The following is a 26,701-nucleotide window of genomic DNA, read 5'->3' on the forward strand; positions in this document are numbered from 1 at the left end:
CAGCCTGAGCTGCATTGTTTGGTCTGGTGTCTATAATTTTTCTTTTGCCAATACTCCTTTGATTCTGTCTGAGATTTATAGGTCAGGGTAATTTGCTGCCCTATTGAGCACAATAATAATAATAATACTAATAATAACGGTAATATGGTCATTCAAGTAGATTTTCATAGTTTTGGTGGAGTTCATAGTTTCTCTGGAGTTTGCCAACAGAATAAAGCATAAAGTGCCAGTAGGCAGGTATTAGTGAGAAAGATTTCAAAATATTGGCAGTTAATATCAGTTAATATCCATAATTATTGATTTTTTTGTTGTTGTTTTAAATATCTGAAGTGAGCTGACCTTTCCTGTTTTATTCAGTTTTTACTTCAAGTCGTTTTTTTTATTATTATTGTTACTATTTTAAAGCAATTTTGAGTCATGGTGGTAAAAACTTAAATTGCTACTGCGCAAGTCACTCCACAGGTTGTTACTAGGTAACCAGAGAATGAGTGAGTGAGTGAGTTGCTAGGTAACCAGAGAATGAGTGAATGAGTGAGTGAGTTGCTAGGTAACCAGAGAATGAGTGAGTGAGTTGCTAGGTAACCAGAGAACGAATGAGTGAGTGAGTTGATCCGGCCAACTTTGGATAGCTTGCCTTCGCTTCAAAAACACAAAATCGTACCAAGTATTTTTATCCAGTTTCCAGTGCAAATATTTTAGTACACTTGAAATGAGATAAAACTAATTTTCAAGTAACTTTTCAACAAAAAATATGAGCTTTAGTTTCATCTTATTTAATGTATACTAAAAATATTTGCGCAGAAAATATTACTTGTTAACTGATGAAAAGCTTGCGTCAAACTTCAGTCACATGGGTCTGATGTGATGCTTCTTGCCAACAGTTCAATGAAACATACTTTGAAGAAGCAGCAAAACTTGGATCATGTCACCAAGATCCAATCGCCAGATCCAGCCAACAACCAGGCCGCAAAGGAGGACGAGAGCAAAGCGTCTGCTCCCCAGCTGAACAGACCCTTCTCCGTCCCCCTGGACCTCAAAGCTGGCAGCAGTAACCCTTCTCTGTGCAAGCAATACATTGCCAATGACAGGATGAGGGAGAAATCCAGTGAAGATGATCTGACAGACACATCAAGTCCTGAAGTACATCGAAGGAGAGATAGGAGAGATGACATGTTGTAAGTTTTATTGTGTTCTTTATTGTGTCCCTTCTCTACATAATATTTCTGCTACAATAGAGATGCTATTTCCTATCTTGGCATTTATGCTCCAATTTTGACAAGTACATCAATGTTCACAACTTAACATGAGGGAGAAAAAAGTAGATTTTGTTTTACATTGTGTCTTTGAGGTACACGTCACTTTATATGCTTTCCAGGGTTGAGTAGTGTTTGTGTTTTGGGATCAAAGATGTGGAAAAATGCATCGTTTTGCTCAGAGGAAGGAAGAGTACACAGAAAATGTACTCAAGTAAGAGTGGCACTACGTTATAATATTTTTACTCAAGTAAAATTAAAAAGTAGCCTTCCAAGAAGTTATTCAAGTGAAAGTAAAAAAGTATTTGGTAAAATGTTTACGCGAGTACAGAATAATTGATCATAAAATCAGATTCAATGCCATCAGATAAGCTAAAAATATAAAATTATGCACAAACTTGAAGTCTTTAAGGCTAAAATTAAAGCACTAGTGCAAACAAATTAAATAATTACAAAATAAAAAAGTTTAAATTTTATTTTTTTCAAAATAAAACTTATGAAAGTAGTACTTGTAGTGAGTTGAGCACTTCCAATGACATTATATTGTGTTTTATTCACGTGTCCTCCAACAGGCTTAGCAGATAGAAAACCATTAGAACAACAAAGCCTGTGTACAAACCAAGAAGTCTCCATTAACATAAAGTATAGACTTGTGACTGATGCATTTTTGGTTAAAATATATTCAGTAAAGCTACTCATAATGGATAGAATATTCTGAAATTTTACTCAAGTTGAGCTGTAGTACTCAAGTAAAAGTAAAAAGTGTGATGCAGTAAAACTATTCTTGAAAGTATTGTTTATTTCCCCCCAAAAAGTTACTCTACTGAATGTAATTGAATATGTAGTTAGTTACTACCCACCTCTAATTTTGCTACCTTACTTTTCCTGTGTTGTCACCATTTAATGTTTTTTATTTTGTCACTTGAAAAAAGTTTTTCACTTTTTTTTTTTTTTTGTTTCCTTCTCAAATAAAAATAAAGTCGTAAAGCGGTTTCTGTTGATGAACTGTCGAGCTCCTCTGGCTGCGAAGGTTCCTCCGGTCCCCAAATGGTAAGCTTGGCATCAGTAATACTTCATAATCCAGATCAAATGTCAAGCTTTGGATTTTTTCTGCCTTCTCTTCTGTGTTATTCTTAACATGTTTGTTGGTTTGTAATAGACCTCTCTGTGTTCAGGACGCTACGTTTTGCCATCAAGGCAAACTCCTAAGTGGAGGTTTTAAACATGTAGCGTCATCCCAGTTTGAGCCTTGTCCCTTTCTCTGGCCGTCAGGGAAAGGTTCGTCGCCGCAAGCCGAAAAAACACAAGCGGCGCTTAGCCTACGCCCGCAGCGGTTTGGTGTATAGCTTTGGGGGCTCCAAGGAGAATGAGTTCTGGAACTTTCCACTGCCTCCCATCAGCCCCTCTGTGCCCACCCTGACGGGCTCAGCCAGTGTCATGGATGTCTGGCCCCTCAATTCCCAGGTCAAGGTACTGACCTAAAGGGAAGCTTCACTCCCACCGCTCTCCTCTCAACAACGACCCTGCATGCAAATGTCCCATGTGGACTAGCTGGATACCTTGCATTATTCTTGGAGCTCTGTCTTTTACTCAATTGGAAGATGAGCGGCTGCTTTCCAGAACTTTGGAAATGTTGAAGTCCATTTCCTGTGCTCATTTCTGAACTTTTCGTCTTTCTGACTTGAGCACCAGAGTCAACAGGCACAGATTATCTTTTTCTTATTATTAAAATGTGCTTAATAAACATTGATACAACCATTATTTGTTTCAAACAGACTTTAAAAACAGAAAAAAAATTACAAGACAAATGCAATTTTACACAATTTGTTTAAAAAGAAGCTGGCAGAAGATATGATTTTATAATATCAACATTTTAGTCTCCCCACACCAGATAAACCCTTGAATAATTCCCACATTAAATGATGCGTAAACCTCATGTTCTCATTGTTGACAATGCATCTATTTACACATTTATTACAACAACAATAGTTATTTTAGCTATTGAGAAACCCATCCTATATAACATATTTTCTGTTTTTTTAAGCTGGTTTATATTTGTAGTTAATCCATCTACCTCACACATTGATATACAAAACTCTTTTTAGTTGTTCTAATATGTTGTAAATTGTACCCCCCATTTTTCACTGTCACAAAACTGTTTTGGGAATATAATCAAACATTGTTAGATAGGTTTTGCTTTTTCACACTACAAAAACAAAACGTTACTAAGTATTTTTTTTATCTAGCTTCTTTTAAAAGATGTTTTCCCCATGTTGCAAGTGAAATTGTCTGCTAGTACTACTAGCAGACTATTACTTTTAAAATCATTATCAAGGAATTATTCCCTTAATAAAAGCTCCTATATATCTTGCTGAACAGTTTCTTGTAAGTTAGTTTTGTCTAGTTTCAAGTGTTGAGTTATTTGCATGAGAATTGAGACGAAAAATATTTGGTAAGATTTTTGTGTTCTTGCAGTGTGTTAAACTTCTATATGTTTGATTTAATTAAGCTCTTTCAGATATTTTACAGTGATTGCTTATATTTTACTAAGTTAGCTGATATAGTTGCACTGTACCATGCTTGGTCTGTGCTTTGTTTTCAAGCAGCCATATTGTAAAATACAACTAAATCAGTAGTATAAAAGTGAAAAATAGTAAGTATTACTAACCTGTGGTGTAATCTGCTGGTGGGAGGAAACTGTCTTTGCATGACGGATGCAGATGGTGTAGTTCTGTTTTATTTCCTGGTGTTGCGGTTCTGGTGGAGGAGCTGCTGGTAAAAACAGCTGGAGCAACAAAGTGGAGTGGGAGAACATAAACTTCCAGTTGAGAAATGAACGAGAACTGTTTACGTTTTCAGATTGGGATTTTTGTTAATCGCTTCTGTACTTTAATTTGCAGAGCATTTGTGTTCTCTTGTTGCTACAGAGGGGATCAGAACTGGACTGCTCCAGGTACAGCTTTCCAGTCAGATCAGACGAAACCGATCTTCGAGGCTCAAACCAATCACTTACGACTCCTGAGAAGTAAAATCATTTGATACGTTTAATTAGTTCAACATTTTGAGTTAAAAATTATATAATATTTATGTAATGCTGTACAATGTTTACTCAGATGATATTCTTTTGCAGGATTGGGTTTTTTGGTAAACTCCTGGGGAGACGGGCGCACAAATCTTCAAACACTGAATCTCTAGTTGATAAATCTGGTAAATCTGCTTTAAAGCCATACTTTCCCTGGTTGGGCTGGTTGGGCTTTAGTTACTTGTATTTGTACATATATTTTTATTTTTTGTTTGAACACATATCGTCTCATGTCATGTCTCTCATCTGCAGGAATGTCGGCAAGATTCTCCCCACAATCTTCCCAAATGGCTAATTCCAACGAATCGAGGGTCCAGCGAAAATTTCCTTATATCAGTCGAGCCACACGAGCACTTCAGGCGGACGTATCTCTGGACCGCGAGATCACCGATCCCAATGAACTACGAAACCTTGACGAGTTCCTTGGGAATCAGGTGCGATAACCATTTAACAGCGTTGTTTTTGAGACAAATAGATTGAGACCCATTTTGTGCTGCTCTTTGAATTATTCTCCTGCATCCCGGCGTCTTGTAATTTATAATTTCATCACTTTGTCAGGTGAATGAGCTGCAATCCAGAGTGGCAGAACTGTCCATAACGGAGGGTATTTTCCTCTCTGCCACCATGGAGTTCAGGGAAACCATCAAAAGCATGTATTCCTTACAAGTAAGTCACTTTTAAGACTTTCTCATTGTTTCTTTTTTTTTTTTATTTGACAAATTCTTATGAATTTTTTGACCCATAGAAGCCCAAAGTTTGCTACAAAAGCCTAATGAGTGGCTACCGTAACAAAGTGAGTGCATTGGCAGGACGAAGTAAGAAATCAGAGGTCTCTCTGGTGGTTAACCTGTTCCAGTCTGTGCTGGACGGATTCATCAGAGCCGAAAAAAAGCGAGAGGAGTCCGAACCAGCCAAGGTAGATATTATGTTTTCAAAAGGGAGAGAGTAAAGATCTTTTTTTAGTTCTGTCAGAGAATTAACTTCTCCCTTCATTTAGACCACCAGGACGGGAAAGAAGAGGAAGACAAATGAGAAATGTGTAAGTTAAACATCTTCTCTGAGTTTATTCCTAATGAACATATTGGATAAACTGAAGTTGTTTCTGTAATTTTTGTCTGCAGATTGCCAATCCTCTGGATCATCTGTTCAGCACATACCAGGTGAACATCATGCAGTCGTGTGACTTGTGTAATTCCTTCATCTGGGGAATGGAGAAAGCTTGCATGTGCAGCGGTGAGTAGACGGTCTGTGAATAACATCTCTGTTATTTTTTAAAGCATGCAAACATGTTTAAATGTCCTAATGGTAGAACTGGTTAAATGTGAATAAAGTTCTAAAATAAGTTAATGTTTTATTGCTATTTTGTGATCTCACACTGGAACATTTTTGAAGAATTAACATTTGAGTACATTTATTGCTGTGAGGGGAAAACACAACAAGAAATGTTAATACTACTTGAGAAATTAATATTAGCAAAATTATTGGTACCATAATTCATGGAGCTCCTATAAATTCATATAAAAGTCAAGAATCTATACTTTTTGTTTAATTAGTTTGTTTTCTTTAGTATTTTTTAAGTTGATGTGATTGTATCAAAACGTCCAATTGGAATTCAATGATTTGCAGTTTTTCTGGATCATGAATATCTGTTTGATGCTGTTCAAAATGGGAAAGGTGAGAGAGCATGCAGTGCAAGTTGGAAAAATGTTACCACCATGTGGAGTGAAGGGGATGGTAAAAACAGTAACCCAGTGGATTTATTGTAAATTACCACCACCAACTGGTGAAATATTGTGAATTATCTCAGTTTGCATAAACTTTTCTTCAATGTTAATAAAGCACTCCATATTGAGCAGAAGTGATGAGACTAATGAACACACAACAAGCATGAATACTAAAAAAGTTAATTATGACAGAGGATGTGTGATGCTGTGGGCTTTGGGAAGTTTGTTAGAGTGAAATATGAGAACATTTTCAATAAAACTTTATTGTGTCTTTCAGCAGGTTAATGGTCTAAGGTTATCCAAAGGCTAAATTATTACAGAAATGGTTCACTGGATATAAAGTCAACAAACATTTCTGGTTGTTTCAATTCATGGACTTAATTCTGAAGAAAACACATGAGATGAATGGAAAAGAAAAAAAGAGAAGAAATGACTTTTATGTGAAGCGAAATGGTCAAAGATCCCTTCCTGTCTTAGCAACAGCTGGGTTGATAAATGTGACTTTCTATTAATCAATGTTTTGGCTTCAGATAATTTTTCCCACTTAGCAAATTGGAATTGTAAAAATGTCTGTGTGGACTTGCACTCCAGTGAGAACATACTGTTTATATTTATATGTAAAACTAAAGGTCATCTGTTTCCATTTCAGCCTGCAAGTTCATTTGTCACAAGAAATGTCTAGACAAAATCATCACAGACTGCTCAACACGGCGTTCCAGGCTGGTGAGAGCTCAACCTTTTTAAAAACCTATTAAATCTTTATCAGTAGATTATTTTCCTTTTCGCTAATCTTCTTGTTAGTGTAACTCCTCTTGGTCTTTATTTGTGTCAGGATGACAGTGTGCCAGGCTCTCTACACTTTGGAGTTCAAGTGTGCGTCCTGACCAATAAAACCAACCCAGTGCCCAAAGTGGTCGAGTTGTTGTTGATGCATGTGGAGATGAACGGCCTCTACACTGAGGGAATTTACCGAAAGTCTGGAGCAGCCTGCCGAGCGAAGGAGCTTCACCAGATCCTGCAGACTGGTGAGAATGTTTCTGCACACAAGCTTTTTAACTCTTAGTATTTTTTCTCTTTTAAATAAAAAACTTATCTATTAAAATGCATATTTATGCAGTATATTAATAAAAACTGTTACATATTGACATATGATTTATGCATTTATATAATTATTAATAATAATAAAAATCATATGCATTTGGGATTTTTAAACTTGAAAATTAATTGTGGTTTCACCATTTAAAATGAAATACTACTACTAATAACAATAACAATAATAATAATAACATTTGTTATAAAAATATAATTTTTGAATTTTGCTAAAGTAACTAAATTTTCATTTTTCTTTTTTTTATTATTATTCTTATTATTGATTTTTCTCTATATTTGTCTATGTGTAGTAAAATGTTGTAAAGTGAAATATTTAAGTTTTGTCTCTGATCTTGCTGCATCAGATCCTGAAAATGCCTGTTTGGATAATTACCCCATCCACACCATCACCGGCCTCGTCAAACGCTGGTTTAGAGAGCTTCCTGAACCCCTCATGACATTCTCTCTCTACAACGACTTCCTGCATGCTGCCGGTGACGGAGCATTTGGATATTTTACATTTTGTTTGTAAGCTTGTTTTGCAATTCAGATAATTTGAAAATCCTTTAACTCCCCTTTTCCTCAACATGCAGAGCTGCCAGAGAATCAAGAGAGAATAAGGGCTGTATACCAAAAAGTCGATGAGCTTCCTCCTGCTAATTTCAACACTTTGGAGCGGCTCATTTTCCACCTTGTCAAGTAAGAAGATGCTTGCTTCTCATTTAAATGATTAAAGCCTTAGATTTTAACTAGTTTCTGTTTCAGGGTTGCAAAGGAAGAGAAGCACAATAAGATGTCACCAACATCTCTGGCTATTGTGTTTGCTCCCTGCATTCTGCGCTCAGCTGATATGAGTGACCCCTTGCTTTGTATGAAGGATGTGCCCAAAAGTACCCTGTAAGTAACCATACTAGCACAGTACTGTAACCTTTCATCCTGCTATGGTTTATTTAATAACTTACAATAAGTGTTTGTAAAACGTAATGTTTCATGCAGGTGTTTGGAGATTCTGATCAATGAGCAGCTAAGGCGCTACAATGAGAAGATGCAGGACATCCAGGAGCTGGAGTATGCCGAGGCCCAGGCTGTCCATAAACTCAAACTCAGGAGACAAAACACAGTGAGACCACACAGGCACAACCAAAAAGGCCTCTGATTCACACAATCAAAAAATATGCATTCCATCATTAGCATCACTTTTTCTGAATGACTACAAAACTACCACTTGCTGACAAAGACATTGTTCCCATCGTTGTCTAGATCTGTGACAAGCCTTCAGAAATTTAAATTTTAAGGGGGCAGTGTTTTGAAAAATCCACTTTTTAAGCTTTGCATTATGTTATAATGTTATCTCATTTAAAAAGTATGTAGAATCTTATATGCACGTTTGAGAAACTTTTCTTTCTCCATGGCAACCATTCAACTGTGCAAAACACCTGGATGGCCCTAGCTCCGCCTTTGGAGTACAGCTCCACCTTGGAGCATCAATTTTCAAGCTTTCATAGAGAAGCTCCCCCACCCCAAGCTCCTTCAGACTAGCAGCAGCAATTAGCAAACACCTGGCTTAACTGTTCATGAGCTGATCTCATTATAAAGATGTTAAAGGAAGAGGAGCAATGTTGTGATGACTTCCTGAAGGCAGAGTTTCAGAAAGAGCTTTTAAAAGAGTTTTAAAGAGACAGAGGTTCAATTTCAAGCCGTTAAATTCCAAAGTAAAATTTTGATTAAGTGTGATACATGTAGCTTTGCTTTTACGTGTTTACTGGATTGTATAGAAAATACATAGTACTGCCCCTTTTATTTATTTGGGAGGGACAGTTCACAATAATAAACATTTCTGTAAATGTTGCTAGAATTAGTCGAGATGCTATTTTTCATCTGTTGTCCCTGAAGATTCAACCCACAGCTGAGCAGAACGTCCCACACCAACTGCAGTCTGATGAGTCCGACAGCACCATCATTGAAAGAATCAAATCAATCAAGCAAGAGAAGTAAACAAACACTGTCATTTTTTTTATTCCTTTAACTGCTGAAATAAAAAGATTTGATGCAACATTGTGTGGTTGTTTTCTCTTCCTTGCAGGTTGGACTTAGTGATCAGGTTACCTGAACTGGAGCAGGAACACTCGGACTCTGAAAACGCGGACTCTGCATCATCAGTGAGCTCAGACAGCCTGGACCAGCTGGGCGGCGTTGACTCGGAAGGTCAGTAGAAAGGTAAAGTACGTCAACCTTCTTCTGGGTTTGAACAAAAACTTGCTAAAGTGTCCATCCTCCTTTCATCTTTTTGGCTTTTTCCATGTTAAAACAGCAAATTTAAGGTGATAAAGACATACATACATATTTGGAACAAAAGAAAAATATAAAAAAGTTTTAAAACAAAAAATGTAAAAGCATGGCATACATTTGTGTCCTGTCTCCTTATCCTTTGTCCTGATGGCCAAAATTCCTTGATCAAATTTTGAATGTATTTAGATTAAATTACCTGAATTTATATGGGAAAGTAATTAATTACATTCTCCAGAATTTATTCAGAGTAAAATCACTGACCTGTGTAGTTGTCACATTTTTCTAAAAAAGAAAAAAGAAAAACTCAGAAGAAGTTGTACTTCCAGAAATGCCAGAAATTGTACACAAGTAAAGCTCTTTTGATGTGGGATTAATTTTACCACAACCTATTTGTAATAATTACAGAGAATGTTTGTGTTGTTAATCCAGTGCAAATCGGTTATGTCAGTAATTTGAAAAGTAAAAATTTTCCTGCAAATTATCCATCCATCCATCCATCCATCCATCCATCCATCCATCCATCCATCCATCCATCCATCCATCCATCCATCCATCCATCCATCCAATCCATCCATCCCATCCATCCATCCATCCATTCATCCATCCATCCATCCATCCATCCATCCATCCATCCATCCATCCATCCATCCATCCATCCATCCATCCATCCATCCATCCATCCAAACTCCTGTGATAAAACTAATTCCAAGCGAACAGGCATCTCTGTGATTTGGACAGAAATGAGTGTGATCCAAACTTCAGTTATCCTGTGTGAAATATTATTATTTCACAATATTAAGTATCTGTGTAGTTACACAATTAGTCCTGGAAGTCTGTTTTCATGACTTGATTAAATGAAACCACTTAGTACTCACCTTGGCACATGGTCACATTTTTTCCACTTCCACCATTGATAACATAGCAAGCCATTAATTGTGATGAACACATTTGCCTTCAGGCTAAAAGAAAATGTTCCAAGAGAAGAGTGGAAAATTTTTGTTTGGTCACAGTGACCAAACACAGGCGTTCAACTCATTCTCCAGTTCCTTTCTTTACGACTAATTCTGACCAATACCCTCTAAAGGTATTGGGTTTAATTTTTGCTCAGTGGTGTGTTGAAATATCCGGTGTATCATCATGCTACGTCACTGAGCTACACAGGATGTGAAAGAAGAAAGAGGTTAATACAGAGGGATGTTAGAATTTTAGCATATCGACTTCACACCCCATGTATCCCAACAGTTTTGCTTAATTTGTTGGAACAAAAACGACTTCTTGTTTACTGTTTCTATAAATAACTACAGTCACATCAGATCAGGAAGTTTCTCATTACTACACACGTCAAAAAATGTTTTCACTGAAGCCGCATCTCTGTTACCAGGAAAGATGACGAAGCTTTCGAGAGCGCTGAGACCGAAATGCCCAGCTAAACCTGCAGACGTGGCGCAGACAGTCAGGAGTCGCACTGCTCCAGACTCTCCCTCCTCAGACGACAAGCAGCAGCAGCTCACCAGCAAGACCTTTAATGGGAGCTTTGATGACCTGGACATCCCTTACATCGATGACGTTGAAGATTGAAGCTGACGCTAATTCCACACGTTCTGATAATCTGAACACCTGAACGCACTTTGTTTGACAGACTCTATTTGTCATTGCTGCTGAGAAGGACATCACGCTGACCTGCTCTATCAGGGTTTTGATGAGACATGCTCAGAACTATTTCTGATCTTTATATGGAGATTCTGCTGATTCCATCACTTTACAGAACATTTTGTAAAGGAGCTGAGGGATTTGGACCAGTTCTGTGTAACAAACTGTTGAATAGGGTTGGCGCTGTTGAATCTGAATTCCCTTTTTCTTTTCTCTTTTTTGGTGGTTGTTTCGTTTGTAATTAAAAAAATAACGTAGTAACTTTTCTGTAGATGCGCTAACATTGTACTCATATTCCGACACTGTGATCAAGAATCTCACTGGAAAACCATGTATTGTCTTTTTTCTTTACTTTTTTAGTAGTTTTAGTTTAATCTGAAACTTTTTGTAAAATAAATTCTGTCTTTTTTGAACTGTGCTTTTTGCCATGGCAAAACAAGTAATAATTTTTTCTCTCTTTTTTTGTTAAATGTGTGTACATTTTGAAAAGAGCTGGTGTTGTCTATTTGGTTGCCATATTATCATCTGAAACACATATATAACTTACAGATGTTAGGAGTGACCAAAACTGCCAGAACTAAATGTTTAGAAATACATATATGTCTTAAAATTAAGCCAAGGAACAATGTGAAACTAAATTAATAAAATGTAATAAGATTGAAAATGAAATTACAATTTTATAATAAATAAATCACACATTTATCAGCCAAAAATTAAGTATAAATATTAATTTTGCCACATAACAATTGCTGACTTTGTGACTTGCAAATATTTTTTCTGTTTTCACAGTAAACATTTAAGACATATTTTGCTGACTTGACAATGTCCAGTAGACAGTGACTGACAACTTCCACAAGGATATTAATGAATGAAAAGTTGAAGGGAAGAAAAACGTGGTGGAAAATGTTGCATCCTTTAAAAGATTTAAAAGCAAATCCTATTCAAGAGTTTCATATACTGTGGTTAGTCGGTGCTTCTTTTCAACTGAGAGTAGTTTTTAGCATTTTATTTGGAAATCGAGGTACCAGAGTGGAGGAAATGCGCTATTTGACTGTCATGCGTGTTTAAGTTTCACTTTTCAATTAAATAGATAAATTAAGCTTTTAATTGAATGTATGTCATATGCATGACATACATGCATGCATATGTGTTCACAGGCATGACTTTATGTCGAACCATGTTACATGTTGTCTCTTTTGACGGTGAATGTTTCCTCACTTCTTGGAAATGACCAAACATCTTGATTGCCTTCTTTATAAACACAGGGGATCACCAAATATGGCATTTCCTCTTTGTTACCCGCGGGCTGATTCCCACGAATGGGAGGGCCGCAGCATCAACTTTTTCTAAGCCAATCAGATGCAAAGTTGTATCGCCTTTCTGGTCGCCAGCCAATAACGCGGTAGTATTTCGCAGCGAGGGGTGGGGCTAAAATAATGGTACAGGAAGACGGACTGAAGTGAGGTGGGGATGAGAAATCATCATTTAGTTAGCTCGCTGCTAGCTGCCTATAGTTGAAGTGTAATGAGCTTAGTAGCCCAAATTTAGAATATTAGTTTGCTTTTGGTTGGGACAACGACGACCCTTTGACATCAAGAATGGACATAAGTTAACAATGACGGGGGAGAAAAAGAAGAAGAAGCGGCTGAACCGCAGTATTCTTCTAGCAAAGAAAATTATAATAAAAGATGGAGGAAGTGTGAGTTAAATATTTATTTATCTTCGTTAACTTAGCTTACTATTTAATACAGTAGCTCTTGACTGTTTGTGTAGGCCGAAGCCGTGTGTAGCTATTGTAAACACAGCAGGGCTGAAGTTGTTTATGGCTGTCTGTTGAATATGATGTTGACCGTTAAACGCTGTCTGGCTGTTGGAGGCACCGCTGAGCTAAGTGGCTAACTGTAACACAGCGGCCTGCTAGTGGCTTACACGTCAGCTCAGGTAACGCTAGCTAGCTAATGTCAACAACACCGATGTTTCTTCTTAAATTAGTTATTTTGTTACCTGGAATCGTTGCATTCTTTCTCCAACACATTCATCTGAAACCTACTGAGTTCTTTGTAAAGTACATGACTTCTCTATAAGTCAGCAAGCCCAACATTTGCTTCAAGTCTTAAATTCGCCTTAGCTGCTTTATATTGACTCTTTTTGCAATTAAAGTGACATCTGCGTTGTTTGATAAAACTTTTTTTGTTGTTGAGATTTTGTATCAGAGTAGGAAAAGCTCAGAGTTATACCTGCTTGAAGGAACAGCTGAACAACTCGTACAACATTGCAGAGTAACAAGTTTGATTCCACCTGCCATTCTCAACACACACTCTCCAGTCACATAATGTTAGTGAATGCTATGATTAGAAATTAGAAATGCACCAATTTGATTTTTATAAAGCTCTTACCTGCTGGTACCAATTCTTGAGCACCAAAACACATTTTTACTTTCTAGAAAACATTAAAAATAAACTGTATTAAGAATGAAGTGTTTATATCAAAATGGAATGAGGATTTCTCAAAAACAGCAAAGAGTCACAGGGCTTTCTCTTTCTGCATCATTGACAATCCTCCAAGTTATAAGACGTATAGCATCTGGAACTTCAATCTAATTAAAAGTATTATGGAAAGGCTTGATTCATTAATTTACTCTCATCACACAGGATCCTCAAGAAACCTTTCTGTTGTGGAGTTATCATTAGTTATTTCCACTAGCACCAGAGGTCAGATCACATTGGCTTAAGAGAAGGTTACACAGCTCTGCAACTCCACAAAATTTATTTCTATTTTAAAACAAAAACAGCACAATTAGAGCTACAATGTTGCACGTTATTTGGTAGAACTGCAGATATTGCAGTTACCAGTAACATTTGTAAAGATCATTCTCTCATTTATTTTCCCGACAGTTAGTAAATACTAGTAGATGGTTTCCTTTGAAATAGCTTTTTCTTAATAACTTGTTGAACGAATTATAATCAAAATGGCTAAACTTGAGTCGTCTTCTGAATCCACAACTTCGTTGTGGCTTAAGAAGAAGAAGAAAAGAAATCTTTTCATAATCACTGATTATGGCCAGAGAAACCAGTCAGAGTGACAGCCCATCAAAACGACTAAATGTCTAGTACACATATCTGATAATACTGCAGTGGCTTTCATATATAATAACAAATTACATTTTATTCCTACTTTTATTCCACTTGTTTTAGTTATGGATACCATTTAGAGAAGCTATTCTGCCCTAAATGTTACACAAATATAACAAATTGCTGGTGAATTATTTGGATTTTCTGCTTGGGTTGAGTTTGCAGTCAACTATAGCCAACATGCAGCTTATAGATCCTGGCTTTAGATTTGAATGCAGAAGATGGGTGGAGCTCCTTCGATCTCCACATCACAATCAGTTGAGTGTTTTGTAACTGTAAATATTTAAATGCAGCTGAATTTGTGATTCTTGAAATTATGTTTGTAATGTTTCATCCAACTGACCAGCAGTCTGCAGGAAAGGGATTCTATGCTCCAAACACACAAAAGAGAACTCTGTTTTCAGTTTCTCATGAGAAACAATTTTAAACAGCAGCTTTTAAAACTTATTCCTGTAATTGTCCCATGTGTGGCTTATTGGCGCCATTTGTATACTTGATGTTTTGGTTACAGTTCTGGGTTAAAACTGCGGATTAAAAGTTTGCAATTTGCTCGTCTTGGAGTAAATGAATTATGTTCTATCCAAAGCTTTTGGAAAAGTGTGAGCAATGTGGGATTAGTTATAAATGGAGTGATGCATCACTGTTATGCAATCAGTTAAAAGTCAAACTTACTGAGAAACTATACGAAGGGGGAGTTGCAAACATAGACTAAAAGGGAAACCACAAACATTTAATTTTCTTCAGTTCAGTTCTGGTCATCCGCTTTGCACTCTTCCGACATACGTAGCTCTTCTACTATGATTGTTGTTGCTCCAGATCTGATCTGACCACTCTGACATCATGATTTCACCTCCAACAGCCAGATTTTCCTCCATCTCCTCATCCAGCCACAGCAAATTGTGCATTGAGAGCTCATGAGTCAATAGCATTGAGTGATATCTTAATGTATTGCTTGGCGTCAGTTTCATTTAGAGGAAGTTGCGTCGTGTGTGAATCAGTTAAATCTAGTTCCTCATTTTCTGCAAGTCGAGTCGCCATAATAACCTGAAATAAAAGGAGTTATCAAGGGGAAGATATGTACCCCAAGCAGTAGTCTGCACTGGAAACAAAACTGATTAACTCAATAATAGCATCTAATGGTTTGCTGCACAGCATCTGTTCTCTGGCTCCAGCATCGCTTTGTCACTTCAAAAATTCACTTTGGAGTGATGGGACTTTCCCACAAGAGAGTTGGTTTTATTAGACATAATAAGAATGTCTATTCATGTTTCTCTGATTACAGAGGTGTCTGTTTTTTAGAATGACCTACAAATGTGCCTCTGCAGAGCATTGCACTACTTTGACTCCACCTGGATTACAGATGTTTTTGTTTTCTTTTTTTAATTCATCATTCTCCATTAAGAGATCTTTTGTGGTTTCAAGTTTGTCATAACTACTTAGTTTGTAGTGTATGCAGAAAAATCCAGTCATCTTCCCACAATTTATTGTTTTTCTCTTTCTACCAGAAACTTCATGAAAAATACCTTGTCTGGTGTTTTGGTCTCAACTAGCCCCTGTTTTCAACGGACAATTTTATTAACAGAAACTTCATAATTCATTTAATTTGTTTTAGTTTATCTATTTTGGATATTTAAAATGTCTTCCAGTGTTAAATGTTCATTAGAATTTAATGTTTATTAATCTTTGAGCCTTAGCATTATATTACTTAAAAATGGTCTCAAACAACAATATTATTGTCTATCGCAATAACTTCTGGGACAATTTATTGTCCAGTGAAATTTGTTATTGTGACAACAAAACAACCTTAAAACACTTGAGATCACAATCTAGACTTAACATATTTATCCAAATATTTCTCGTTAGCATTCATATCTTTCACAGGTTCTCATGTGATCGTATAGTTTTATAATTCAACAGTTTCTGACATAACATTTATGTTTCCATCATCAAACACTCTGAAGCTGTGAGCTTGATGTTACTTGTCAGCTAACCGCCTCTGTGTTTGTCTGTCTCCCTTTAGCCTCAGGGAATCGGTGAGCCCAGCGTCTACCATGCTGTGGTCGTCATTTTCCTGGAGTTTTTTGCATGGGGTCTTCTCACCACCCCGATGCTCACGGTAAGCCACATCCAGCTGTTATGTGAACTAGCATAGTATTGTGTTGTATTTGTACTAATTTATTTTAAACAAGTTTTTAAAAACAAAGAAAACAAGTAATGAGGACAAGAGAAAATGGGAAAAATTTTCAAGAACAGTATTTCACACCATACAGTGAACAGTTTTTCATTGTCATTTTGATTTTTATTAAAATAAGTACCACAAAATATGATAAAATTCAAAGTCCATGTCACTCACCCCTCATTCTGACACTTTCCTGAGCAAATTTACATCCTCCAATAGGCTTATTTCTATCTAAAAGTTGTATTACTCAATGGGACGTGATAGAAATCCATAAAACACTAGTTTGTGTTCAATACGAACCAGCTGACCAGAACCCTGTGATTTCTTTTCAGCAGATGCTGAACAGAGAACTAAGGATGTGGCATCAGTTTTATTGTCAGTCCTAATTCTTTGTTGAAAAGGCTTATCGGGGGGTCGCTGGCTCGTATTGTCAGCCCACATCACAGACTCTGTTTGGCTCAAAGCACTGTGATGTAGCGTTTGCTGCAGAGGATTCCTAAGTTACACAAAACTGAAGAATGACTCTCCATCATCCTGCACAGACTGTTCCTTTCGAGCTGTTTTATAAATGGCTTGCCATAGGCTGTGCTTTATATCACACCAGCTACCTGGCGTTGAAGTTGGAAGTTTTTCACTGTAGCTTTGCATATTTCAGGTCAACTTTGCAGATTTTATTACCTCTGGTTTCCAGCTGCATATTTTTTCCTTTAATCACGAGTTTTCGCCAGGAACCTGTGTTTCAAAATATGCGTAAACATCTGTTTGCCACATGTTTGCCAGACGGGGTTATGCAATGGTCTCCCGTTTGAAGGAGGTGTTTGTTTGTGCAACTGTTCACTGTTAATTATTTGGGGTTTGTTGCCCCGCTACGAAAAGCTGATTTGCATTTTTGGCTAATCAGAGGCCCTCTGAAGATGAGAGGGACTGATTCATTAGTCTTCACTAAACATTTCAAGTTTGACTGTACTCAACTCTGAGGAAGAAAAGACTTTTCCTTCATAGACAGGAACAATAACCAGACTCTCAGCTTCAAACTAAACATGTTCCAGTCTCAGCTAACGCACAGTTCCTACTCAGGTGTCACTGACATGAGCAAGACTTTGAACTTTAACGATTTGAACCCAACTTACTTCAATGTAACTCTTTTAGAATGCTTTTTAGAGATGCACCAGACAGATTTGTGGCCAATTTCTTGTAAAGTAAACTCTATTTATTTTTAAACAACAATAATTAACAGTCAAAAACTGTATTTTGTTGCTGTAAATGTAATATTTTTCAAGGATTTTCTCAAATTAGCACGTCATGTTTCAAATGTTTCCCTCCTGCAGAAAAAGCTGGTTGATCAGCTGTCAACTGAACAGGCTGTGCTGTTGAGTTGCAATCACCTGAATCGGTTGTGTTAAAGCAGGAAAACATCTGAAACATGCAGGGCAGCGCGCTTTCAGGACCAGGGTCGAAACAGCTGCTCTACGCGTTTAAAGTGTTTAAATGCAGAAAAATACTTCAGGTCTTGGACAGGTTATTTAAATAAAAGAAACCTAAAAGTCACAAACATTAAATCAATTAATTGCATGATAAAAGAAGTGCATTAATTTTTATTTGCTTTGTTTGTCGTCTTTTTTTTCCATTTTTCTCTTTTTACCAAAAACTGAATGATATAAATCTTCAGTCTGGTGCTTTGGTCTCCACAATCCATTTTTTAAGACAATTTTGATTTCATAAGTAACTTTTATTTGTTGTTGCTGTAGTTTTTTTAATTTATTTTAGATATTTCAAATGTCTTCCATTTCCAGTGTTTAAATTTAAAGTTTATTGATTTTTTGAGAATGTGTTCTTGCATTATCACTATTATATGACTTGAAAATTGTCTGAAAACAACAGTGTTATCGTTTATCAAAATAAGTTCTGGGACAATGTATCATCCAGCAAAATTTAAAAAGCCAAGCATTTTTGTGTTTAACTTAAAACAAGTTTGCACCATAAATGTCAGATGGAGATACATTTTGTAACTGTGTTAAATAACCTGAACTTGCTTCAGTTTAATTTATAAATTATTGTTTTGTTTGTTTTTCTTTACGTTTACAGATTGTCTCTGTTATTCTGTGATGTCGGGTAAATTACAGAACCAAAGCTGCTTCATTTGGGTTTCTGTGTTTGTTTTTCCAGGTATTACATCAGACATTCCCCCAACACACATTCCTGATGAATGGACTCATTCACGGTGTGAAGGTAATTATTACACAGATCGGCATGGTTCTGTTTTCCCTCATGCTTTATCTTCAATGACATAATTGCAATTTAAACGTCACTTTTGCATAAATCGATTCAATAAATGACTTCCCATTTCCGTTCATCCTTTGTGGACATGGTAGATGATTGGATCCAAAAAAATAAATGTAACACCATGATAACCCATTTATATACAACATTAACTACAGAGACTCACATAGCTCGATCTTTACTGCATGTAGTAGACTTTCACTCGCTCTCTTCTCATTTCCTGTCTGACTCCTGTGACTTAAAGCCGCAAAATCTAAAAAATCTTTATATTTAACAATCAAAATATTGACGGACAAACCTACCAGTAACTGTCAGAAAATAGTTTTGCAAAGCTTGCTAAGCCTGGCGGTTACATGTTGGGGCAGTCATTCATCCATTGACCTGCCATGTTTTTGAGTTAAAAAATATTTCAAGTTAACATGAAATTTTAAAATGTCACTTGATAATTGTGTTATCAAAAGAGTTTTGGTTGTTCCTTTAGTTAAAATAAAAGTTTAAGATTTTGGGCCTGCAGAAAAACGTTTTTGTTAGTTTTTTTTTCTTTATATTAGCCTAATGTTTTGCAGATATCCCTCTTCACTTTTTCAGAGCACACCTACTGATCTTAAGAGTCTTACTTTAGGACAAGTTTATGGGTACACTGATTTATAGGTGCCAGTATTCTTAATTTTGGGAGATCATGTGAAGCCGATCTTATTTACATCAGCACAAGTCTAAAAATAACCACCTTCCTTTTTTGAGGTTTGACTGATAGGCTGGGCCACCAGGTCATGTCGTTCATGTTTGCAGGTTAACAGTAATCACCCCATTTTTGCAACTTTCTTGCTATATTTTGCAACATTTCAGACAAAAATAAAATAAAATAAAATATTTTTGCTTAGTTTTTTAGTGCAAACATTTTAGTTCACTTCAAATAATATCAAACTAAAAAAACAACTTTCCAGCAAGATATAAAAGCTTGTTTAGAGTCAATAATTCTTCAATATTGATGAAAAAATAGTCTTACAGATTATTTCACTGGAAATGTTTTTTGTCTTAATTGAAATGATTTGGAAGTGGCAATATTATCAAAATTATATAATTATTGACTCTGAAGCAGCTTCTATATCTTGTTGAAAAAGTATGCTAGCTTTGTTTTATTTCAAGTGTGCTAAGATATTTACGTTAGAAAACAGACCAAAAAGTAATTGGTAAGCTGTTGAGTTTTTGCATCCGATTTTATCTAAGGAAGCCCATCAGTACCTCTAAATCATTTGAAGGCTTTAAATGATTGCAGCATTTGGCCCAGGAGCCTTTCTTCTCTAAAAATGATCAGAAGTAGACCTGTCACGATACCAAATTCTGCCGAGCGATTGTCTCAAAAATTATTGCAATAAACGATGATATTGTTTGAAGACCTTTTCACACTGATTTAATGGAAATTATGTAATAATGCATGCCAAATATAAATACACTTTATTTTCAAAAGAACACTTAACACTTGAACAGATAAAACAACCAAAAACACCAGTAATATTTATCTAAATAAAATAATTTTGCAAAATGAACTAGTCTGGCTCCCCTTAGTCTAATAATGATTCAGTTTCTCTTCCTCCATGTTGTTCAGTCACCGGGTTCGTGGTGAGGTGGAGGAACTGTGCCTCTATCAGATTATGGAAAAGAATATTTTTTCATACACTAGTTAGAGTGTAGCTTAGAAACCGACACATATCTCTTCCCTCCTGATGTGTTGATCAAAAACCAACTGCCTGAATTCACACCACATGATTTATGACTATGTCATGAATCACACCGCAGCAGCCTTGATTTTTATATATATATATAAAGAGAGAGAGATTAATTAATTATGTGGAAGATGCCGGAGCAACAGAGAGAACCTGAAACAACCAACCAACCCAAGGAAATGATTGTTGATTTCAGGAGGAACAGGATTAGATCAAAGCTTGTTTCCATCATGGCAGAAGAAGTTGAGGAAAATAAAGACCTCTGTGTTTTCTGGACTGGAGACACTGTTTATAACAGGGGAGCTCAAACTTTTTGAGGCCAAGATATACTTTTTCTCTCACCAACCGGCTGAGATCTACCTCATGACACAAAGACATAAAAATTGTAAATTAAACCCTATTGACTCATTTTCTATACGAAAATCAGAAATGTCATTACGGGAGAAAAAAACGTCCGCAGCTGGGGAGGTTTCCTTCACTGTTGTGGGAGGGTTGAAATTCAAATTAAAAATAAACTCAAAATGATTCACTTTCCAACAAATAAAGGAGGCCACAGATAAAATATAACACAGAGAAATAATTCAAAACACCACAGAAAACAAAGAAGTGAAAAATAAACAAAAGTAAAAAAATAATATAATAACCAAACTGCAGTCTCTTCATGAATATGGTCTCCAAATGTTGCCATCTTTAAAATCAAAGTTGAGACTATCAACTTCACTATTTCTTCTTCATAACAAACTTCATCAACTGGAGACATTTGATGTTCGGGAAGATTTGCCAAATCATTCTCTAGGACAGAGCTTTCTTCATTGATATTCTTGTGAAATGCAGAAATTGAGCAGTCTGGCTCAACTGTCTCATTTTTACAGTCATCTTCCCCAGCCGGGGAAGGGTCTGGCTGGGGAAACAAACCTCCCCGATTGGGGAGGTTTGCTTCTCAGATGGGGACGAATCAAGAAAAACAGAATAAAACATATTACTGAAGAAGCAAACCTCCCCAGCCGGGGAGGTTTCCTTCTCAGTTGTGGGAGGATGGAAAATAAAATTAAAAATAAACTCAAAATTATTTACTTTCTGAGATATAAAGAAGGCCACAAATAAAATATAAAACAGAGAAATAATTAAAAACACATCCACTAAAAACAAACAAAGGAGTGAAAAATAATAAAAAATAAAAAAATAATAATAATGGGAATGGTGTCTCTTCATGAATATTCTTTAAAATCAAAGTTGATACTTCACAATCCACTATCTCCTCTTCATAAAAAACTTCAACTGGAGATATTTGATGTTCTGGATGATTATCCAAATCATTCTGTAGGAAAGAGCCTTCGTCATTAATATTCTTGTGAATAGAAATTGGACAGTCTGGCTCAACTGTCTCATTTTGACAGTCATCTTCCCCAGCCGGGGAAGGATCTTGTCGATCCTTCCCCGGCTGGGGAAGGATCTGGCTGGGGAAGCAAACCTCCCCAGCCGGGGAGGTTTGCTTCTCAGATGGCGACAAATCCAAAAAAAAAGTATAGAACATATCATTATCGAAGAAGCAAACCTCCCCAGCCGGGGAGGTTTGCTTCTCAGTCCGGGGATGATCAAACAAAAACGAATCAAACTCATCATAATGGGGCATTGCTGAGAAGGAAACCTCCCCAGCCGGGGAGGTTTCCTTCTCAGCCGGGGAAGGATTAAAAGAAAAGCATCAAACTGGTCATATTCAGAGAAGCAAACCTCCCCGGCTGGGGAGGTTTGCTTCTCTGTTGGTGAAGTACTCAAAAGAAAATTGTCAAAATGATCGAATCCAGAAGAGGTGCTCTGCTCTTTCGTGCTACCTCTTTTACCTTCACTAGGTGGAAACAGCTTGTCAGAAAGTTTCCTGATCCCTGTAGTCATGAAATAATCAACTGTGAAACCAAGGGGGACACCGACAGCGAGTAAAACATCTGCCATCGTAAAAATCCTTGCAATGAAACTGCTGATGTGTGAAGAGCAGGTTTGATATGGACTGATTTTTTGAAACACAGTCATTCATGACCTCAGACGTTCTTTGATCTAGATCCGCATGTCATAGATGAGGTCATAGCTTCATTGAGCTCATTGAAGTTCCGGGTGAATGTCTTGCTTCTTCTTGTTGCTATGGAAATGATCAGTTTAGTTCTGCATGACCCAAACTATTAACCCTTTTCAACAGCGTCACTTAACCATGATGGATGTCGGAAGTGAGGAATGGGAGTATTGAACTGAGCGACTGAAATAGATTCCCAAAGTTTTTTTGGAGTTGGCGTATTTTTTCTTTATTTAAAATATATATATATTTATATATACTGCTCAAAAAAATAAAGGGAACACTCAAACAACACAATATAACTCCAAGTAAATCAAACTTCTGTGAAAGCAACACTAATTGACAATCAATATCACCTGCTGTTGTGCAAATTGAATAGTCAACAGGTGGAAATTATTTTCATATTTATTTCATTCATTCAGATGTAGGATGTTATTTGAGTGTTCTCTTTATTTTTTTGAGCAGTATATATATATATATATTATATATATATATATATATATATATATATATATATATATATATATATATATAACCTCAGACGTTCTTTGATCTATATATATATAGATCAAAGAACGTCCGAGGTTATGAATGATTGTGTTTCAAAACATCGGTCCAAATCCAACCAGCTCTTCAAACGTCAGCACTGTTTCATTGCGATTTTATATATATATATATATATATATATATATATATATATATATATATATTATATATATATATATATAAAATTCCCTTCTCACCCACCGCGGGTGGTCTTATCCTCTGAGCTCGGGTCCTCTACCAGAGGCCTGGGAGCTTGAGGGTCCTGCAGTATCTTGGCTGTGCCAATGACTGCACATTTCTGGACTGAGATGTCTGATGTTGTTCCTGGGATCTGTTGTAGCCATTGATCATATATATATATATATATATATATATATATATATATATATATATATATATATATATATACAGTTAGGGCCAGAAATATTTGGACAGTGACACAGGTTTTGTTATTTTAGCTGTTGACAAAAATATGTTCAGAAATACAATTTATATATAATATGGGCTGAAAGTGCACACTCCCAGCTGCAATATGAGAGTTTCCACATCCAAATCAGAGAAAGGGTTTAGGAATCATAGCTCTGTAATGCCGAGCCTCCTCTTTTTCAAGGGACCAAAAGTAATTGGACAATGGACTCCAAAGGCTGCAAGTAACTCAAAAGGCCTTTCCCTCGTTAACCTGTAATCAAGTAAGTAGTTAAAAGGTCTGGGGTTGTTTCCAGGTGTGTGGTTTTGCATTTGGAAGCTGTTGCTGTGACCAGACAACATGCGGTCAAAAGGAGCTCTCAATTGAGGTGAAGCAGAACATCCTGAGGCTGAAATAAAGGAAAAAAATCCATAAGAGAGATAGCAGACATGCTTGGAGTAGCAAAATCAACAGTCTGGTACATTCTGAGGAAAAAGGAATTGACTGGTGAGCTTGGGAACTCAAAAAGGCCTGGGCGTCCACGGAAGACAACAGTGGTGGATGATCGCCGCATACTTTCTTTGGTGAAGAAGGACCCGTTCACAACATCAACTGAGGTCCAGAACACTCTCAGGGAAGTAGGTGTATCTGTCTCTAAGTCTACAGTAAAGAGAAGACTCCATAAAAGCAAATACAAAGGGTTCACATGTAGATGCAAACCATTCATCAATTCCAAAAATAGACAGGCCAGAGTTAAATTTGCCCAAAAACACCTCAAGAAGCCAGCCCAGTTCTGGAAAAGTATTCTATGGACAGATGAGACAAAGATCAACCTGTACCAGAATGATGGGAAGAAAAAAGTTTGGAGAAGAAAGGGAACGGCACATGATCCAAGGCACACCACATCCTCTGTAAAACATGGTGGAGGCAACATGATGGCATGGGCATGCATGGCTTTCAATGGCACTGGGTGACTTGTGTTTATTGATGACATAACAGCAGACAAGAGTAGCCGGATGAATTCTGAAGTGTACCGGGATATACTGTCAGCCCAGATTCAGCCAAATGCTGCAAAGTTGATTGGACGGCGCTTCACAGTACAGATGGATAATGACCCCAAGCATACAGCCAAAGCTACCCAGGAGTTCATGAGAGCAAAAAGGTGGAATATTCTGCAATGGCCAAGTCAATCACCAGATCTTAACCCAATTGAGCATACATTTCACTTGCTCAAATCCAGACTTCAGACGGAAAGACCCACTAACAAGCAAGACCTGAAGGCTGCGGCTGTAAAGGCCTGGCAAAGCATTAAGAAGGAGGAAACCCAGCGTTTGGTGATGTCCATGGGTTCCAGACTTAAGGCAGTGATTGCCTCCAAAGGATTCGCAACAAAATATTGAGAAAAAACTTTTTTGTTTGGGTTATGTTTATATGTCCAATTACTTTTGAGCTCCTAAAATGTGGAGTGTTTGTAAACAAATGTGTACAATTCCTACATTTTCTATCAGATATTTTTGTTCAACCCTTTAAATTAAACGTTACAATCTGCACTTGAATTCTGTTGTAGAGGTTTCATTTCAAATCCAATGCGGTGGCATGCAGAGCCCAACTCACAAATATTGTGTTACTGTCCAAATATTTCTGGCCCTAACTGTATATATATATATATATAATATATATATATATATATATATATATATATATATATATATATTTGATTGTATATATATACATTTTTTTTTTTTTTTAATAAGCAGGCCTGCAAACATTTCTTCTGGTGGTGAGCATTTTACTGGCAGAACAAAATTATTCCTGAAATAAAAATGGGTTTATAATTTTTATACTTCATGTACTGAACAGGGGGTGCGCAAAAATCAGACCTCTTGTTACATTGAGCTAATGGTCTGTATTTTGAGTGTATTATAAGCCTGACAGCCAATTATTAATTAAGAAGAACCAAATTCATTGTGAGGGCAGAAAGGCAGAAAGATTAAACAATCACTTAAATTTTACATTTGGAGTACTTTCAATAGGAACAATAACATCAGAAACATCAGAAACACTGTAAATCGCCAAATCCTACAAAGCATTTTTGTGTAGTTTTTAGTATAAACATCTTAGTACCCTTGAAATAAGGCAAAACTAATTTACAAGTAGCTTTTCAGCAAGATGTTCGGGAAGATTTGCCAAATCATTCTCTAGGACAGAGCTTTCTTCATTGATATTCTTGTGAAATGCAGAAATTGAGCAGTCTGGCTCAACTGTCTCATTTTTACAGTCATCTTCCCCAGCCGGGGAAGGGTCTGGCAGGGGAAGCAAACCTCCCCGATTGGGGAGGTTTGCTTCTCAGATGGGGACGAATCAAGAAAAACAGAATAAAACATATTACTGAAGAAGCAAACCTCCCCAGCCGGGGAGGTTTCCTTCTCAGTTGTGGGAGGATGGAAAATAAAATTAAAAATAAACTCAAAATTATTTACTTTCTGAGATATAAAGAAGGCCACAAATAAAATATAAAACAGAGAAATAATTAAAAACACATCCACTAAAAACAAACAAAGGAGTGAAAAATAATAAAAATAAAAAAATAAGAATAATGGGAAATGTGTCTCTTCATGAATATTCTTTAAAATCAAAGTTGATACTTCACAATCCACTATCTCCTCTTCATAAAAAACTTCAACTGGAGATATTTGATGTTCTGGATGATTATCCAAATCATTCTGTAGGAAAGAGCCTTCGTCATTAATATTCTTGTGAATAGAAATTGGACAGTCTGGCTCAACTGTCCATTTTGACAGTCATCTTCCCCAGCCGGGGAAGGATCTTGTCGATCCTTCCCGGCTGGGGAAGGATCTGGCTGGGGAAGCAAACCTCCCCAGCCGGGGAGGTTTGCTTCTCAGATGGCGACAAATCCAAAAAAAAAAGTATAGAACATATTATCGAAGAAGCAAACCTCCCCAGCCGGGGAGGTTTGCTTCTCAGTCCGGGGATGATCAAACAAAAACGAATCAAACTCATCATAATGGGGCATTGCTGAGAAGGAAACCTCCCCAGCCGGGGAGGTTTCCTTCTCAGCCGGGGAAGGATTAAAAAGAAAAGCATCAAACTGGTCATATTCAGAGAAGCAAACCTCCCCAGCCGGGGAGGTTTGCTTCTCTGTTGGTGAAGTACTCAAAAGAAAATTGTCAAAATGATCGAATCCAGAAGAGGTGCTCTGCTCTTTCGTGCTACCTCTTTTACCTTCACTAGGTGGAAACAGCTTGTCAGAAGTTTCCTGATC

The 26,701-nt window shown here is 36.8% G+C and overlaps 2 protein-coding genes across 4 annotated transcripts in view; both read left to right on the forward strand.

Moving 5' to 3' along the window:
- The window catches only part of myo9b (myosin IXb), a 32,456-nt gene extending 20,951 nt beyond the window's left edge, over window positions 1–11,505 (forward strand). Inside the window, exons 23-41 of one of the 3 annotated variants that reach the window (XM_055058157.1) lie at window positions 882–1,175; window positions 2,234–2,303; window positions 2,526–2,723; window positions 4,181–4,278; window positions 4,384–4,460; window positions 4,588–4,769; window positions 4,894–5,001; window positions 5,081–5,251; window positions 5,333–5,374; window positions 5,457–5,568; window positions 6,709–6,782; window positions 6,892–7,084; window positions 7,514–7,642; window positions 7,742–7,847; window positions 7,914–8,045; window positions 8,145–8,268; window positions 9,042–9,139; window positions 9,232–9,365; window positions 10,819–10,931. In XM_055058157.1, the coding sequence (XP_054914132.1) occupies window positions 882–1,175; window positions 2,234–2,303; window positions 2,526–2,723; window positions 4,181–4,278; window positions 4,384–4,460; window positions 4,588–4,769; window positions 4,894–5,001; window positions 5,081–5,251; window positions 5,333–5,374; window positions 5,457–5,568; window positions 6,709–6,782; window positions 6,892–7,084; window positions 7,514–7,642; window positions 7,742–7,847; window positions 7,914–8,045; window positions 8,145–8,268; window positions 9,042–9,139; window positions 9,232–9,361 (2,338 nt within the window). In that variant the 3' untranslated portion in view covers window positions 9,362–9,365; window positions 10,819–10,931. Of the gene's footprint in view, window positions 1–881; window positions 1,176–2,233; window positions 2,304–2,525; window positions 2,724–4,180; window positions 4,279–4,383; window positions 4,461–4,587; window positions 4,770–4,893; window positions 5,002–5,080; window positions 5,252–5,332; window positions 5,375–5,456; window positions 5,569–6,708; window positions 6,783–6,891; window positions 7,085–7,513; window positions 7,643–7,741; window positions 7,848–7,913; window positions 8,046–8,144; window positions 8,269–9,041; window positions 9,140–9,231; window positions 9,366–10,818 lie in introns of all 3 variants that reach the window. The other 2 variants (XM_055058156.1, XM_055058159.1) reach the window with 2 other exon arrangements.
- Window positions 11,506–12,537: 1,032 nt separating this feature from the next.
- The window catches only part of mfsd14a2 (major facilitator superfamily domain containing 14A2), a 33,254-nt gene continuing 19,090 nt past the window's right edge, over window positions 12,538–26,701 (forward strand). Inside the window, exons 1-3 of the mRNA XM_055058160.1 lie at window positions 12,538–12,786; window positions 16,239–16,334; window positions 18,564–18,626. Of these exons, the coding sequence (XP_054914135.1) occupies window positions 12,703–12,786; window positions 16,239–16,334; window positions 18,564–18,626 (243 nt within the window). The 5' untranslated portion in view covers window positions 12,538–12,702. The remainder of the gene's footprint in view (window positions 12,787–16,238; window positions 16,335–18,563; window positions 18,627–26,701) is intronic.

The sequence above is a fragment of the Poeciliopsis prolifica genome, unplaced genomic scaffold (assembly GCF_027474105.1).
Source record: "Poeciliopsis prolifica strain line A6 unplaced genomic scaffold, Auburn_PproV2 SCAFFOLD050, whole genome shotgun sequence".
In the NCBI taxonomy this organism is placed as follows: Eukaryota; Metazoa; Chordata; class Actinopteri; order Cyprinodontiformes; family Poeciliidae; genus Poeciliopsis; species Poeciliopsis prolifica.